Raw genomic sequence first — 17627 nt, 5'->3', positions numbered from 1 at the left:
CAGGCAGCAGTATTCCCTCAGATTTATTTACCTTCCTACAGTGAGTTCCAAAGCGAGTAAGGGGGAACATTAGTTATTCAGTTGTGTATTTGGGGCACCAGGCTGGGCACTCTCGGGTGTGTCCTTATGTTCTCACAGCCCCGTTTCAGACAAGAAAAGCAATGTTAGATGTCTCTTCCAATCCACACAGCTAATAAGGGGCAGAACGAGGGCGAAACCCAGGCCTCGCCTAGGAAGGGGGCTGGCGGGAAGTGGGGCGGGCTTCTGGAGGGGCTGAGCCGGCAGGAGAGACCCCACCAGCCTGCAGAGTATGAGCTGAGTGGTCCTGCGCGGCCTGGGCTGGGGTCTGGGCAGGGGCTAGAGCCAGCAGGGCGCTTTCACAGACGAGGGTTCTAGGCCCTTGAGGTCAGTCAGACAAAAGAGGGCTTCAGAGCTGTTCCAGGGGAGAGCCAGCCAGGCTCCCAGAGGCCTCAGGACAGGTAGAAAGTCCCAGAGGCAAGGATGTTTTCCTGGGGACTTGTTTGCTCCCTGGTCCCCCTTCCCACCCCCTCGAGGGCTCCTTGCCTGGCCTGGAGCCCCAGGGACAGACCCTAGGAAGCAGAATGTGTTCTCAGCCATCTCCTTCCTCGGCTCAGGGGTTGCCAGGCTCCTCAGTGAGCCAAGTCCTGGTGCCCAGGGACACGTCAGGCTCTCGGAGCCCAGGGGTCCCACGGGCAGGTAATTCCCAGGCAGTGGGGTGGTGCTGTGAGAGAGGATCTCTGTCTGGAGGAGGGTGGGTGAGCCAGCAGAGGCGCTGGGTAACCAGGGAGGGAATTAAGTCCTAGAGGAAAGAAGCAGCTTGGGTGTGATGGGAGGTAGGATACCAGGCTAGGGACACCCAGCGACCAGCTCCCGGGTGCAGGGAGCCTGAGCTCTGAGGGGAGAGGCTTAGGGGAGGGGAGCGGGTGGAAGGCGGAGTCAGGAGGCTTATTAGAACAGAAAAGGAAAGTTGTCCCGGGAACAACAGCAGAAAGTTCTGGATCACAGCCTCCTCCCTGTGCCCCTCCTGCCCTCAGACTCCGCCCCAGGGTCTCCCCGGAGAGCAGTGCTGAAGTCCCTGGTGTTCCAGCAGCCACTCAGAGAGCAGTCTGCAGCGGGTCCACGGGGGGCAGCGTCAGGATGAATGGGCAGAGGACCCCTTTGGCCCCCGGGGGAAAAGGCTGTAGCTCCTTGGCCTGGAACTGGGCGGTTCCCTCGGAGACCGTGAAGGTGGCTGTGACCTGGTGGTTGAGGCAGTAAATGGTGTTGCCCAGCACGGCGCAGCGGAGCGGGGCGGGGTCGGGCAGGGGCAGGGAGGCGGCCCGACTCCAGGAGCTTGTCACGGTGTTGTAGCGCATCACCGCGGCGCCCACGCCCCGCAGCAGGTCGAAGCGGTACAGGAAGCCCCCCAGAGCCACAATGTCGCTGGACCGCCGGTGGCTGGCACTGTAGGGGCACTCGTCCCACGCGTCCTTCGCGGGGCTGTACCTGAGCAGGCGGTAGAAGAGGTGGCCGCCGGTAACATAAATGTCCCCCCGGCAGGCCACAGCTTCGTGAGCCACGGGGAAGGTGCCTGCAGGGAGGGGCGCACGGGAGGTCCAGGCGTCTGTGCGCGGGTCGTAGCGCTCCATGCTGTACAGACACTCGCCCCCGATGGCGTACAGCAGCCCGTCCAGCGCCACCAGTTTGAGCTGGGCACGCGCCTGCTGCATGGGCCGCACCTGGCTCCAGATGTTGGTCAGAGGGTTGTAGCAGAAGACCTCGTTGGAGCAGACGGCCTCGGCACCGGATCCACGGATGCCCCCCGCCAGGAACAGGTAGTTGTGCAGGGTGCAGAGACCGCAGCCCCGGAGCGGGGCCTCCTGGGGCACCTGGGTCAGGGGCCGCCACGCGTTCTCCCGGGGGTGGAACACGTGCAGGTACGTGCGGGGAGGCGGGGGCGCGGGCCGCACCGCGGGAGCCTCCACCCCACGAGGGTCCCTTGTGAGCCCCGAGCGGCTCACCCGGTAGAGGCTGGGCAGCACGAGGACCCCCAGCACCGCCTGGCCCCGGCTGGTCCGAAGGCTCAGGATGCGCTCCCGGTCAGCCCCACTCAGCTGCCGGTAGAGGCTCGGGTCTCCCAGCACGTGTAGCAGATTGTCACTCATCCAGGCATAGGTCTCCTGGGCCAGGCCGGGGTCCCTGTGCTGCTGCGCAAAGGCCAGTGCCTCCAGGCAGCTACCCAGGTCCAGCCATCGCTGCAGAGCCGCTGCCGCCAAGGATCTGGGCTTCTGGGGCCCCTCCACCACCCCCCAGCCCCCCGGCCTCTGCAGAAACACCATGAGTTTTCGGGCCTCCTTCTGCTTCTCAGTGAGGACCTGCCCGCTGCCTGCAGGGCTGGGCCCCTCCCCGGGCTCCTGTCCTCGGCGCTGCCCTGGGGCCGCTGGGCTGGCCTCACGCTCAGAGCTCTGGGATATTTCGCACAAGCTGCGTTTCCGTGGCCGGGGGACGGGCTGTGAGTCCCGCCTTGTAACTGGGGAGGGTGCAGGGCCAGGCTGCGTCTGCTCCGGTGGCCATGAGGGGGCCCTGGGTTCTGCAGCTCCAGGTGGCAGCGAGTCTGGAGGTTTCTCCTCAATTCTCTCCCCTCTTGGGCCTGAGGGCGGCCCTGCGGTGGGAGCCTCGTTGGTCCCGGTGCTGCTCTGCTGTGGCGGAGCTCCAGCCTCAGCCAGGCCCCCTGTGACCAGTCCAGCCGAGCCACGCCTGTCCTCATGGCTGGGGACGGCCTCTTCAGGGGAAGAGCCAGACTCTCTGTTCTCAGAGGGTGTGGAAGTGCTGGGATCTCTGGGGCTCTCCAGAGCTGCCCTTGGGACTCTCCCTTGGGGCCTCTCTGGCCTGGGGAAGGGGTGACTCCTAAGAACCATCGAAATAAGGTTTCCCCAGCTAGTTGAGAACTGCCCCTCCTGACTGCCCTTGCAGAGAACCACACTGGGCTTCTGAGATGCAAGCCTTGACCCACTAGCAGGCCCAGGGGCTGCAGCTGTGACAGGGGACGGGCCTGGGGCAGGGGATGGCACTGCTTTGAGATTTTCATCCTCAGCAGGACCCTGGCCAACTCTGGGGGGCAAAGAGACTGACAGAGAGGAGGTCAGAAGAGTTGGGGCTACAGATAAGAGACCTGGATGGGGACGTGCTGTGGGTGGCAGGGGGTTAGGGGTGCGTGGAGAGGACGTGAGGGAGGGGCTCAGGGAGGGCATGCAGCTGCGAACCTCTGCAGCTCGCTTCCCTCTGTCAGAGCCACCAGCCACCTGGCCTTGCAGGGATCCTCTCTCTTCTCTAACACTGTGGCCGCCTTGCTCCTTTGTCCCTCCAGGCCCTGAACTGAAGAAAGGGTGGTCTCCAGAGCCGTTAGCCCCAGACTCACCCGCAGTGCTGGCCTCTGTGGTCCCCTCCCCTTGGGACAAGTGTGGGTGTCCCCCCTGTGGCCCCTCTTGTGATAGGCCCATGGAGCCTGGGGCCTGGCTGAAGCTCCCGGTGACAAGGACCTCCCTCCTCACCCAGGGCCAACCTTCCATGGAGGCTGGGGCCCTCTGAGACTCCCTGGGGGCCAGGGTCCCAGCCTCCCTGCTCTCAGTAGCTTTGGCTCCTGAGTCCAGAGCTAGGACTGGGGCTGGTTGGGGGCTGCTCTTCCCACGCCCCCTCTCTGAGACATCCATCGGGGGCCTAGTCTTCAGGGTGTACGATGGGGGCAGCTCCTGGGGGAAAGGGAGCCCCTGGGAGCCCGCAGGGAGGCTGCTGGCTGCACCCACAGAATCCCACACACTCACCACAGTGCCTAGGGACAGGGGGTCCAGCCTTGGGGAGCGGCAGGTTCTCTCTCCTGAGCTGCGGTCCACCTGCCACCGGCGGCTGCCTGGGCCCCTCCCCAGTGAGCCAGGTGACGCCACACCTTGCTGCCAGGGGCTGGTGTCCCGTTCCACCATGTGGACGAGGGCCTGGTGAGCTGGTGCCTTGGCTTGGACGCCTCCTGCTTCTACCTGTACCTCCACTTCTCCGCCAGGACTCCGGGGGGTGAAGTGTATCAGGAGGGGGACAGACGTCCCCTCTGCTTTGCTCTGACCCAGGAGGGCAGCACCTGGCCTGCGAGGCTCCCTTCCTTTTCCTCGGGGGGCTTCTGGAGTGGCATTACCACGCTGCTGTCCCAAGGCCCCTCCGCTGGCCACCTCACCAGGTGTCTTGAGTGGAGGTGTAGCTGTAGCAGCCAGACCTCCACCTCGCGGGGGCTCCTGATCCTGGGCCCCTGCTGCAGCTGGACTCCCCTGGCCACGTCCTGGAGGGTATGGCTTCCCCTGCCCTGAGCTGTGTCCCTCGACACCACCACTGACCTTGGATTTCGGGGGCAGGGCTGGCCCAGGTCCTCCCACCTGTGAAGGTCGAGGGGCTGTGGATGCTGGACCTGCCGCCTCCTGGTCCTGCCCAGAGCCAAACCAGTGCAAAGCTAGCGCCGTGGCGGCCACCACAGCCAGCGCCAGCAGGGTCAGCACGGCGCCATCCCAGTCTTCATCCCCATCCCCGTCCCAGCCCCAGCCGGGGCCGTCAGCCTCCGAGACGCCCTGGGTCATGGTCTGGGCGGAGACCCCGCGTGAGGAGCTGGGCAGCAGGCTGGGAGCTATGTGCTGCACACACCAGGTCCTGCTTCAGGCCTGGGTGCCACCTGGTGTCGTGCAGATGGCATCCGTGACGTGCCCCGCCCAGAGGGCTGCCCAGTTAAGGTGGCCCTGTGCCGGGGCCAGTGCGCCGCCCAACCTGGGAGGGGTGGGCCTCTGTGTCTGCACCCGGGCTTGGGTGTTGTTAGGAGGGCCTGGCTGGAGGTATCAGGAGACAGCATAACCCACGGCAGCTCCAGGAGCTCAGGGACCTCCCCAGGCCCCTGCCCAGCTCCTGCCCCTTCCCTTTTTCCATAGGTTCCAATGGCAAATGGCAGCGTTCCTCAGCACTATTCTGGCATCCCAGCCGACCCACTTCTGCCTAAGAGGCCCTCACACCCCGAAACTCATCCCACACCCCCGCGTCCCTCCTCTGAGCTCGGGGCCAGCCTCAGGGGGCTCTGGCGGGGAAGAGTTACCCACAGGAAGATGTTATCTGTAGCTGCAGCAACACGATGAGGCCCTGATGAAATTACCAGAAACCGGAGAAGACTATTCCACTCTTGGCCAGGGTGGGGGGGGTCTCCCTGAGGAGGGGGGCCATGGGGGCGGGGGTCCTGACCCTAAGCACTGCCCAGCACACAGATGGGCTGCCGGGAAGGTGCACAGGTGTGAAGCAGAGGCTGGCGCTTCTCCCTTCCGGACACACAGGTGCTGGGGGGGGGGGCGCCGAGGCTGACTCTCCCTTCCCCTCCTCCAGCAGCCTCTGGACTCTCCGTACCCTGAGTTCGGCAGAGCTGGGATGGTTGTCAAAAGGAATTTTTAAGCTATCATGAGTAAAGGGTGAACAAAGTAAAGAAAATCCAAAAGTTTATTGGCCTCTTTATTGGCCTGGTTTATCACAAACTTCTAGAGCCCTTGGGCCTCCCTCTGGGCCATCTTGACTGCCAAACGCCACTCTCACGCCGTGGAGAACGCTGAGCCCCTGCCAGCTCCATCTCCCATCACCGCTCCGCCCTGGGAGACTTCACAAACCCTCCTCTGGCCCCGGGGCTCTATCAGTCTGACTTCTGGTGCCTCATCTCGGGCCTCAGCCTTCCCTCATCCACCCCCTCCCTCCTCGCCAGGACTCAGGCCCCTCACAGGCCGGTGTGTAGGTGCCCTGCAGCGCTTGGCTTCTCAGGGGACAAGCCTTGTCTCCTCCGTCTGCTTCTCACTGAAGCGGAGGAGTAAGTCTCAGGACAGGTGCCATGTGGGACCCAGACATGAAAAAGAGCCTGGAGCTCCTGGGACAAAGGCAGGCCCCCACAACATGTACTTGTTCCTTCTTCAGGGACAGAGGACTCTCCCTGACTCAGGCAGCGAGATGGCCAAGGCATGTCCCTGGCACCCAGCCTGGGTTCTGCTGAGCCTCAGGTATCTCACCCACCTGTCCCCTCCCAGCCTCCCCCCTCCCCGAGCGTATTATGTGACAGTAAGAGGAAGGATGGAAGGGGGCCCTGCCTTAAGGTGGACCTCAAGCTGGTGGCGGGCTTTCTGGATGCTGCCCTTATTCTCTGTCCTGGTCCCAGGCTCTGCCTCTTGGTTAAGTTTGGGGTCCAACAACCTTGAGAGGATGGAGATGACACCATCATCTGCACCTCTGTATTGGCCATGTGGTGTCCACCACGCATCTCCACCCAGTACCTGAAGACCCCTGTCGTCGGTCTGAGCACCAGGCTGCGGCCAGAGAACACGTGTCCACTAGGGATACCTTAGGACACCAACTTCACAAGGTGCTGAGGACCGTGACAGGTCCTAGAGACACACAGGTGACCAAGGAAGGGTCTAGTCCCCTCCTCTGTGGAAAGGAAACACCTGACTTTGTCAAAACCCTTGACTTTGTCAAGGGCAAACCCTGCCCTTCGTGGAGAAGCTACCTACTGGGAAGGTGACTGGAGACATGTTACCACCCAAAATAGTGGGAATTTTGCCCTCTTTCCATAGAGAGTAAAAATGTGGCACTGCTGCAAAGGTGACAGAACTTCAGAAGCACACAGGATCACCCATAGAAATTGTGAAACATGAGTAATTGTTCTGGTTGTGCTATGATGGCATAAATATCACAGATTCCCATTGAGGTAAAAATAAAGATCAAAAATATGGGTCCCGGGAAAGTCTGACCTGTAGCAGCCTCCTCAGAGCTCCATTTCCAGTTGCCTGCTGAGGCAGGACCCCTGTCCCAGTCCCTCCAAGGAATAGAGGGACTTGGGCCTATGGACCCAGAGATCCTGTTTCCTCAGAGACAACACAAGCAAAACAGGAATGGAGGCAGTCACCTGCTTGCCAGCAACCATGACCAATGGAGCTGGGGGCCCGGGATTTGGGGAAATCCATCCACATGAGCTGATCCACTGCAGCACCCACAGGAAGACCCCCACTAACTGGTCACAAAGCCCCAACTACGCTAGCTCCCATGGTGCCTTTCTGAAACATTTGGTGGAGGAAAAGCCTAGTGTGATGAAGACATGATTCCACATGGAGAGCTAAATACAAATGGACAGCTAATATAAATAAGATGGTAGAGAGCTGCAAACTCCATTAAATGTAGGGTTTTTCTATTACTGGAATTTTTTAAAGGCAAAAAGATTGCATAATCAGAAATGATATAAAACAAAGAATATAATATTATATAATCATGTTTATGTTAAAAGTATATATGTATTTTTATATATGTATAAATAAATCTAGAATAATGTTTAAGGCTTAGAAAATATAAATCTCAGATTTAATAGTTATATAGTTATACCCAACAGGGGATACCTTTTAAGGAATCCATCTGAGGTGGGGAAAGATTTATGCAGGAAAAAGTTATTTAAAAAAGACAAACAAGGACTTCCCTGGTGGCGCAGTGGTTGAGAATCCGCCTGCCAACGCAGGGGGACATGGGTTCGATCCCTGGTCCGGGAAGATCCCACATGCCGCGGAACAACTAAGCCCGTGCGCCACAACTACTGAGCCTGCGCTCTAGAGCCCGCGAGCCACAACTGCTGAGCCTGCGTGCTGCAACTACTGAAGCCCGTGTGCCTAGAGCCTGTGCTCCACAACAAGAGAAGCCACTGCAATGAGAAGCCCGCGCACTGCAACGAAGAGTAGCCCCCACTCGCCGCAACTAGAGAAAGCCGGGGCTTAGCAACGAAGACCCAACGCAGCCAAAAATAAATAAATAAATAAATAAATAAATAAATAAATATTTTTTAAAAAGACAAACAATACAATGTGATTTATAATGGAAAAAATTAAAACACATAAGCATTCAACAATATGGGAATGATGAAGAGAACATGTGTTTCCACACAAATTTAAAATTTTTTTGTTCTAGTTCTGCAAAAAAAAATGCCACTGGTAATTTGATAGGGATTGCATTGAATCTGTAGATTGCCTTGGGTAGTGTGGTCATTTTAACAATATTAATTCTTCCAATCCAAGAACACAGTATATCTTTCCGTCTGTTTCTGTCAACTTCAGTTTCTTTCATCAGTGTCTTATAGATTTCAGAGTACAGTCTTTTGCCTCCTTAGGGAGGTTTATTCCTAGGTATTTTATTCTCTTTGATGCAGTGGTAAATGGGACTGTTTCCTTAATTTCTCTTTCTGATAGTTCATTGTTAGTGTATAGAAGTGCAACAGACACCAGTCAGGATGGCCATCATCCAAAAGTCTACAAGTAATAAATGCTGGAGAGGGTGTGGAGAAAAGGGAACCCTCTTGCACTGTTGGTGGGAATGTAAATTGGTGCAGCCACTGTGGAGAACAGTATGCAAGTTCCTTAAAAAACTAAAAATAGAACTACCATATCATCCTGCAATCCCACTCCTGGGCATATATCTGGAGAAAACTCTAATTCAAAAAGACACCTGCACCCTAGCGTTCACAGCAGCACTATTTACAATAGCCAAGACATGGAAGCAACCTAAATGTCCATCGACAGAGGAATGGGTAAAGAAGATGTGGTACATTTATACAATGGAATATTACCCAGCCATAAAAATGAATGAAATAATGCCACTTGCAGCAACATGGATGGACCTAGGGAATTCCCTGGTGGTCCAGTGATTAGGACCCAGCGCTTTCACTGCATGGCCCCAGGTTCAATCCCTGGTCGGGGAACTGGGATCCTGCAAGCCTCACAACTTGGCCAAAAAAAAAACCCAATAAAAACAAACATGGAGGGACCTAGAGATTATAATACTAAGTGAAGTAAGCCAGACAGAGAAAGACAAATATCATATGATATTGCTTATATGTGGAGCATATAAGCATATGATATTGCTTAAAAAAAAAGATACAAATAAATTTACATACAAAACAGAAATAGATTCACAGACATAGAAAACAAAGTTATGGTTACCAAAAAGGGGGGGCATTATTAGGAGTTTGGGATTAACATAAACACACTATTATATACAAAATAGATAAACAACAAGGACCTACTGTATAGCAGAGGGAACTGTACTTAATATTTTGTAATTACCTATAAGGGAAAAGAATCTGAAAAAAATATATGTATATGTATAAATGAATCATCTTGCTGTACACCTGAAACTAACACAGCATTGTAAATCAACTATACTTCAATTAAAAAAAAAAATCACAGTGAGGTGCCACTTCACATCCACTAGGATGGCTGTAAATTTAAAAGATAGAGGGACTTCTCTGGAGGTCCAGTGGTTAAGATTCCCCGCTTCCACTGCAGGGATCACCGGTTTGATCCCTGGTTAGGGATCCCACATGCCGTATGGCATGGCCAAAAAAATTTTTTAAATTGATTATTTCCTCAAGGTAACCAGAAGGCAAAAGCCTATAGCAGATGTACAAAACATAATGAGAAAGGAATCTAAACACTAAAGAAAGTCGTCAAACCACAAGGGAACAGAGCAAGAGAAAAAGAAAGAAACAGAGGGCTTCCCTGATGGTGCAGTGGTTAAGAATCCGCCTGCCAATGCAGGGGACACGGGTTCGAGCCCTGGTCCAGGAAGATCCCACATGCCGCGGAGCAACTAAGCCCGTGCGCCACAACTACTGAGCCTGCGCTCTAGAGCCCGCGAGCCACAACTACTGAGCCCGTGTGCCACAACTACTGAAGCCCGCACGCCTAGAGCCCGTGCTCTGCAACAAGAGAAGCCATGACAATGAGAAGCCCGCGCACCACAACGAAGAGTAGCCCCCGCTCACTGCAACTAAAGAAAGCTCGTGCGCAGCAACGAAGACCCAACACAGCCAAAAATAAATAAATTAATTAATTAATTATTTTAAAAAAGAAAGGAACAGAGAACTATAAAAGCAGCAAGAAAACAACTAACAAAATTTTTAAATGCTTATGAAACTTACTACAAAATATTATATTAATGCAAAGCTAAAATTTGGGTTTCTCCTTGTTAAATGGTATACTGGTTTTAGAAATTAAACTGGTCATTTATCTGGAATATAGTATGTATTACTTAAATATATTGTGTTTTTAATGAAAAAAATAAAATAAAATAAAATGTAGAAAATAAGTGAATTGGTGAGGATGTGTAAAAACTAGAATTCTCATATATTGCTGGTGGGAATGTAAAACTGTTCAACCATTGTGGAAAACAATTTGGCAAAAAAGCTAAACATGAAATTACCACATGATCCAGCAATTTTAGGTATAGACCTAAAAGAATTAAAAACAGGTACTTAAACAAGTATATGTACATACATAGCAGCACAATTCAAAACAGCCAAAAGGAAGAAACAGCCCAAATGTCCATCAACAGATGGATAAACAAATTGTGATCTATATATACACTGGATCAGCCATCAAAGGAAGGAAATCCTGACGCAGACTATGACATGAATGAACCTTGCAAACATTATGCTCAGTGAAATAAGCCAGACAGGCACAAAAGGACAAATATTGCATGATTTCACTTATATGAGGCACCTAGAGTAGTCAGATTCATAGAGACAGAAAGTAGAGTAGAGGTTGCTAAGGGCTGGGGGAGGGGAGGCGAGTTATTGTTCAACAGGGACAGAGTTTATCTCGGCAATGATGAAAGTTTTGGGTACAGATCGTGGTGATGGGTATACAGCATTGTGAATGTATTTAATGCCACTGAATTGTCCCCTTACAAATGGCTAAAATGATAAATATTAACATACAGTCCCCAAACTGTCATTAGTCTGCAGCACAGGCCAGTTGTCGATGTTCTGAAGACACCATGTAAGATCCCACCAGCGAGGGTGACCGGGAGCGCTCATCACATTATACATTTGTAGGTTCCTCAAGAGGGACTAGGCATGTCTAGTTTCTCCAAGAAATGAGAAATGAATCAAAGACTGTCCAAGCCCAAGAACAGCCCTCAGGAGTGTGCCTGCCGAGAACTAAGGCTGCATATGACGGTCCTGGCAGTAGGACACCAGCATCAGCCAAGGCCTTGATGTCTCTGGGCACAAGTGCCCAGTCCAGACGGGTCGGTTCTCAGCTAAGATGCCTGAAGAGGGAAGCAACGTCTAGATTCATGACCAATAACTGAGAAATCCCATTAAGAATCAACAGGCTAATTGTTAACATCAACAACCAATACTTAATAAATAAACAAGTAATCAAGAAGTAACAGTTGAGAAAACAAAATTATTTTTTATTTAGAAGCATTGAGCGCAGAGAGGGAGGAGTGTTCTTCCCATGACACTGATTATAATGTCGAAGGGAGAACTCATACCACATGGATTTGTTTTTAAATTTGTGACAAATAAGAACAAAGTAAGTCGGAAAAGAAAAAAAAAAAACCTTAAATTTCCTCCTTGCCAAATATTATAAAAAATTTCACCAATGATAAATCCTGAACAATAATTAGACAAACTGAGCAATGGGGTGAGGGGGCATGGTGGGTTCAGAGTGCCCACTGGAGGTGGGTGCTGAGCATGGGGTCCTCCTAAATAACGACTGGGGTTTACGGAGGTGCCTCAGAAATAGTGTTCAAATATAACCTCGATGAGGACTTCCCTGGTGGCGCAGTGGTTAAGAATCCACCTGCCAATGCAAGGCACACGGGTCGATCCCTGGTCTGGGAAGATCCCATATGCCAAGGAGCAACTAAGCCCATGCGCCACAACTACTGAGCCTGTGCTCTAGAGACCGTGCTCTGCAACAAGAGAAGCCACCACAGTGAGAAGCCCGCGCACCGAAACGAAGACCCAACGCAGCCCAAAATAAAAAATAAAATAAAATAAACTCATTGAAAAATATATATATAACCTCTATGATGTAAAATTTTAAGTAGCTATTTGAAGACTAGATTTTTTTTAAATTTTATTTATTTATTTATTTTTGGCTGTGTTGGGTCTTTGTTGCTGCACGTGGGCTTTCTCTAGTTGCGGCAATCGGGGGCTACTCTTTGTTGTGCTGGGTGGGCTTCTCATTGTCATGCCTTCTCTTGTTGCAGCGCACAGGTGTGCTTCTCAATGTCGTGGCTTCTCTTGTTGCGGCGCACGGGCTCTAGGCGCACGGGCTTCAGTAGTTGTGGCACGTGGGCTCAGTAGTTGTGGCTTGCGAGCTCTAGAGCTCAAGCTCAGTAGTTGTGGTGCATGGGTTTAGTTGCTCTGTGGCATGTGGGATCTTCCCGGGCCAGGGCTCGAACCCGTGTCCCTTGCATTGGTGGGCAGATTCTTAACCACTGCGCCACCAGGGAAGTCCCTGAAGACGAGTTTATACTTGGGACTTCCCTGGCGGTCCAGTGGTTAAGACTACATGCTGCCAATGCAGGGGGTGTGGGTTCGATCCCTGGTCAGGGAACTAAGATCCCACATGCCACACAGTGTAGTCAGAAAAAAAAAAAAAAAAAAAAAATATATATATATATATATATATATATATATATATATACACACACATCTTTTAATATACATATATAGTACAACTCAACATCAAAAAAAAAAAAAAACCAAACAACATGATTTAAAAATACGCAGGAAAATACTGAACCACTATGCTGTACACCTGAAACTGTACAGCAGTACAGCAGTATTATATTACAATATAATATTGTAAATCAACTATACTTTCATTTAAAAAAAAGAAAAGAAAGGACTTCCCTGGCGGTCCGGTGGTTAAGAATCTGCCTTGCAATGCATCGGGGAACTAAGATCCCACATGCCACAGGGCAACTAAGCCTGAGTGCCACAACTAGAGAGAAGCCCACGACAACAACAAAGAGCCCATGCACCGCAACAAAAGATCCTGCGTGCCGCAACTAATACCTGACGCAGCCAATAAATAACTATTTTTTAAATAAAAAAATAAAAATTAGGGCTTCCCTGGTGGTGCAGTGGTTGAGAATCTGCCTGCCAATGCAGGGGACACGGGTTCGAGCCCTGGTCTGGGAAGATCCCACATGCCACGGAGCAGCTAGGCCCGTGAGCCACAACTACTGAGCCTGCGCGTCTGGAGCCTGTGTTCTGCAATAAGAGCGCCCGTGATAGTGAGAGGCTCACGCATCGCGATGAAGAGTGGCCCCCACTCGCCGCAGCTAGAGAAAGCCCTAGCACAGAAACGAAGACCCAACACAGCCAAAAGTAAATAAATAAATAAATATTGAAAAATAAAAATTAAAAAAGAAAAGAAAAAGGAAAAAATGTGCAAAAGTACTGAATAAACATTTTTCCCAAAAAAAGACATACGATGGCCAACAGGCAACTGAAAAGACACTCAACATCATTAATCATCAGGGAAATGCAAATCAAAACCACACTATCACCTCACACCTGTCAGAATGACTATTATCAAAAAGACAACAGTTATAAAGCAGAAACTAACACACCATTGTAAAGCAATTATACTCCAATAAAGATGTTAAAAAAAAAAAAAAGACAAGAAATAACAAGTGTTGGTGAGGATATGGAGAAAATGGAACCCTCATGCACTGTTGGTGGAAATGTAAATTGGCACAGCAAGTATGGAAAACAGTACGGAGGTTCCTCAAGAAATGAAAAATAGAACATATGATGCAGGAATTACACTTGGGGGTATCTTTCGGAGGGAAACAAAATAATTTATTTATTTAAAAAATTTAAATTGAAGTATAGTTGTATACTTTAGCATGTCTGTGTGCAGGCTGCACTTGTGTCTTCTCATCATCTTGTTATTTGGGAGTTTAGCTGTTTTCTTCATCAGCAGCCCATTTCATTAGCCTCAAGAAACTGGCTTTCCTCAGCTTCTTAAGAATATTAAACAGAGACCCAACAGCTTCCTGAAATGCCCTCTCAGCCCTCACAGTGCCCCTACCCTTTGTTTTCCTTCTACCTCACTGGTTGCTGGTTTTAAAAGAGAATTTGTTAATTTCTAAGTATTTAACCCTTTTAAAAAAACATTTTAGAGATAGCCTCATCCACCAGAGGGCAGACAGCAGAAGCAAGAAGAACTACAATCCTGCAGCCTGTGGAACAAAAACCACATTCACAGAAAGATAGACACGATGTAAAGGCAGAGGGCTATGTACCAGATGAAGGAACAAGAAAAAAACCCAGAAAAAAAACTAAATGAAGTGGAGATAGGCAACCTTCCAGAAAAAGAATTCAGAATAATGATAATGAAGATGATCCAGGACCTCGGAAAAAGAATGGAGGCAAAGATCGAGAAGATGCAAGAAATGTTTAACAAACACCTAGAAGAATTAAAGAACAAATAGAGATGAACAATACAATAACTGAAATGAAAAATACACTAGAAGGAATCAATAGCAGAATAACTGAGGCAGAAGAACGGATAAGTGACCTGGAAGACAGAATGATGGAATTCACTGCTGCGGAACAGACTAAAGAAAAAAGAATGAAAAGAAATGAAGACAGCCTAAGAGACCTCTGGGACAACATTAAACGCAACAACATTCGCATTATAGGGGTCCCAGAAGGAGAAGAGAGAGAGAAAGGACCAGAGAAAATATTTGAAGAGATTATAGTCGAAAACTTCCCTAACATGGGAAAGGAAATAGCCGCCCAAGTCCAGGAAGCGCAGAGAGTCCCATACAGGATAAACCCAAGGAGAAACACGCCGAGACACATAGTAACCAAATTGGCAAAAATTAAAGACAAAGAAAAATTATTGAAAGCAGCAAGGGAAAAACGACAAATAACATACAAGGGAACTCCCATAAGGTTAACAGCTGATTTCTCAGCAGAAACTCTACAAGCCAGAAGGGAGTGGCATGATATACTTAAAGTGATGAAAGGGAAGAACCTACAACCAAGATTACTCTACCCGGCAAGGATCTCATTTAGATTTGATGGAGAAATCAAAAGCTTTACAGACAAGCAAAAGCTACGAGAATTCAGCACCACCAAACCAGCTCTACAACAAATGCTAAAGGAACTTCTCTAAGTGGGAAACACAAGAGAAGAAAAGGACCTACAAAAACAAACCCAAAACAATTAAGAAAATGGTCATAGGAACATACATATCGATTATTACCTTAAACGTGAATGGATTAAATGCCCCAACCAAAAGACATAGACTGGCTGAATGGATACAAAAACAAGACCCATATATATGCTGTCTACAAGAGACCCACTTTAGACCTAGGGACACATACAGACTGAAAGTGAGGGGATGGAAAAAGATATTCCATGCAAATGGAAATCAAAAGAAAGCTGGAGTAGCTATACTCATATCAGATAAAATAGACTTTAAAATAAAGAATGTTACAAGAGACAAGGAAGGACACTACATAATGATCCAGGGATCAATCCAAGAAGAAGATATAACAATTATAAATATATATGCACCCAACATAGGAGCACCTCAATACATAAGGCAACTGCTAACAGCTATAAAAGAGGAAATCGACAGTAACACAATAATAGTGGGGGACTTTAACACCTCACTTACACCAATGGACAGATCATCCAAAATGAAAATAAATAAGGAAACAGAAGCTTTAAATGACACAATAGACCAGATAGATTTAATTGATATATATCGGACATTCCATCCAAAAACAGCAGATTACACGTTCTTCTCAAGTGCGCACGGAACATTCTCCAAGATAGATCACATCCTGGGTCACAAATCAAGCCTCAGTAAATTTAAGAAAATTGAAATCATATCAAGCATCTTTTCTGACCACAACGCTATGAGATTAGAAATGAATTACAGGGAAAAAAACGTAAAAAGGACAAACACATGGAGGCTAAACAATACGTTACTAAATAACCAAGAGATCACTGAAGAAATCAAAGAGGAAATCAAAAAATACCTAGAGACAAATGACAATGAAAACACGACGACCCAAAACCTATGGGATGCAGCAAAAGCAGTTCTAAGAGGGAAGTTTATAGCTATACAAGCCTACCTAAAGAAACAAGAAAAAGCTCAAGTAAACAATCTAACCTTACACTTAAAGAAACTAGAGAAAGAAGAACAAACAAAACCCAAAGTTAGCAGAAGGAAAGAAATCATAAAGATCAGAGCAGAAATAAATGAAATAGAAACAAAGAAAACAATAGCAAAGATCAATAAAACTAAAAGTTGGTTCTTTGAGAAGATAAACAAAATTGATAAGCCATTAGCCAGACTCATCAAGAAAAAGAGGGAGAGGACTCAAATCAATAAAATCAGAAATGAAAAAGGAGAAGTTACAACAGACACTGCAGAAATACAAAGCATCCTAAGAGACTACTACAAGCAACTTTATGCCAATAAAATGGACAACCTGGAAGAAATGGACAAATTCTTAGAAAGGTATAACCTTCCAAGACTGAACCAGGAAGAAATAGAAAATATGAACAGACCAATCACAAGTAATGAAATTGAAACTGTGATTAAAAATCTTCCAACAAACAAAAGTCCAGGACCAGATGGCTTCACAGGTGAATTCTATCAAACATTTAGAGAAGAGCTAACACTCATCCTTCTCAAACTCTTCCAAAAAATTGCAGAGGAAGGAACACTCCCAAACTCATTCTATGAGGCCACCATCACCCTGATACCAAAACCAGACAAAGACACTACAAAAAAAGAAAATTACAGACCAATATCACTGATGCATATCGATGCAAAAATCCTCAACAAAATACTAGCAAACAGAATCCAACCACACATTAAAAGGATCATACACCATGATCAAGTGGGATTTATCCCAGGGATGCAAGGATTCTTCGATATACACACTCAATCAACGTGATACACCATATTAACAAATTGAAGAATAAAAACCATATGATCATCTCAATAGATGCAGAAAAAGCTTTTGACAAAATTCAACACCCATTTATGATAAAAACTCTCCAGAAAATGGACAGAGAGGGAACCTACCTCAACATAATAAAGGCCACATACGACAAACCCACAGCAAACGTCATTCTCAATGGTGAAAAACTGAAAGCATTTCCTCTAAGATCAGGAACAAGACAAGGATTTCCACTCTCACCACTATTATTCAACATAGTTTTGGAAGTCCTAGCCACGGCAATCAGAGAAGAAAAAGAAATAAAAGGAATACAAATTGGAAAAGAAGAAGTAAAACTGTCACTGTTTGCGGATGACATGATACTATACATAGAGAATCCTAAAACTGCCACCAGAAAACTGCTAGAGCTAATTAATGAATATGGTAAAGTTGCAGGATACAAAATTAATGCACAGAAATCTCTTGCATTCCTATACACTAATGATGAAAAATCTGAAAGAGAAATTATGGAAACACTCCCATTTACCATTGCAACAAAAAGAATAAAATACCTAGGAATAAACCTACCTAGGGAGACAAAAGACCTGTATGCAGAAAACTATAAGACACTGATGAAAGAAATTAAAGATGATACCAACAGATGGAGAGATATACCATGTTCTTGGATTGGAAGAATCAACATTGTGAAAATGAGTATACTACCCAAAGCAATCTACAGATTCAATGCAATCCCTATCAAATTACCAATGGCATTTTTTACGGAGCTAGAACAAATCATCTTAAAATTTGTATGGAGACAC

General features: G+C 48.5%; 1 protein-coding gene across 1 annotated transcript; it reads right to left on the bottom strand.

Moving 5' to 3' along the window:
- Window positions 1-5: 5 nt before the first annotated feature.
- Window positions 6-5179, bottom strand: KLHDC7B (kelch domain containing 7B). The gene has a single exon (XM_059937313.1). The coding sequence runs from the start codon at window positions 4614-4616 to the stop codon at window positions 1116-1118; it is 3501 nt and encodes a 1166-aa protein (XP_059793296.1). The 5' UTR covers window positions 4617-5179; the 3' UTR covers window positions 6-1115.
- Window positions 5180-17627: the final 12448 nt, after the last annotated feature.

Source organism: Balaenoptera ricei, chromosome 10, assembly GCF_028023285.1.
Source record: "Balaenoptera ricei isolate mBalRic1 chromosome 10, mBalRic1.hap2, whole genome shotgun sequence".
NCBI lineage: Eukaryota > Metazoa > Chordata > Mammalia > Artiodactyla > Balaenopteridae > Balaenoptera > Balaenoptera ricei.
Note: the sequence above shows the minus strand (reverse complement) of the source record. Positions and strands in the feature narration are given on the sequence as shown.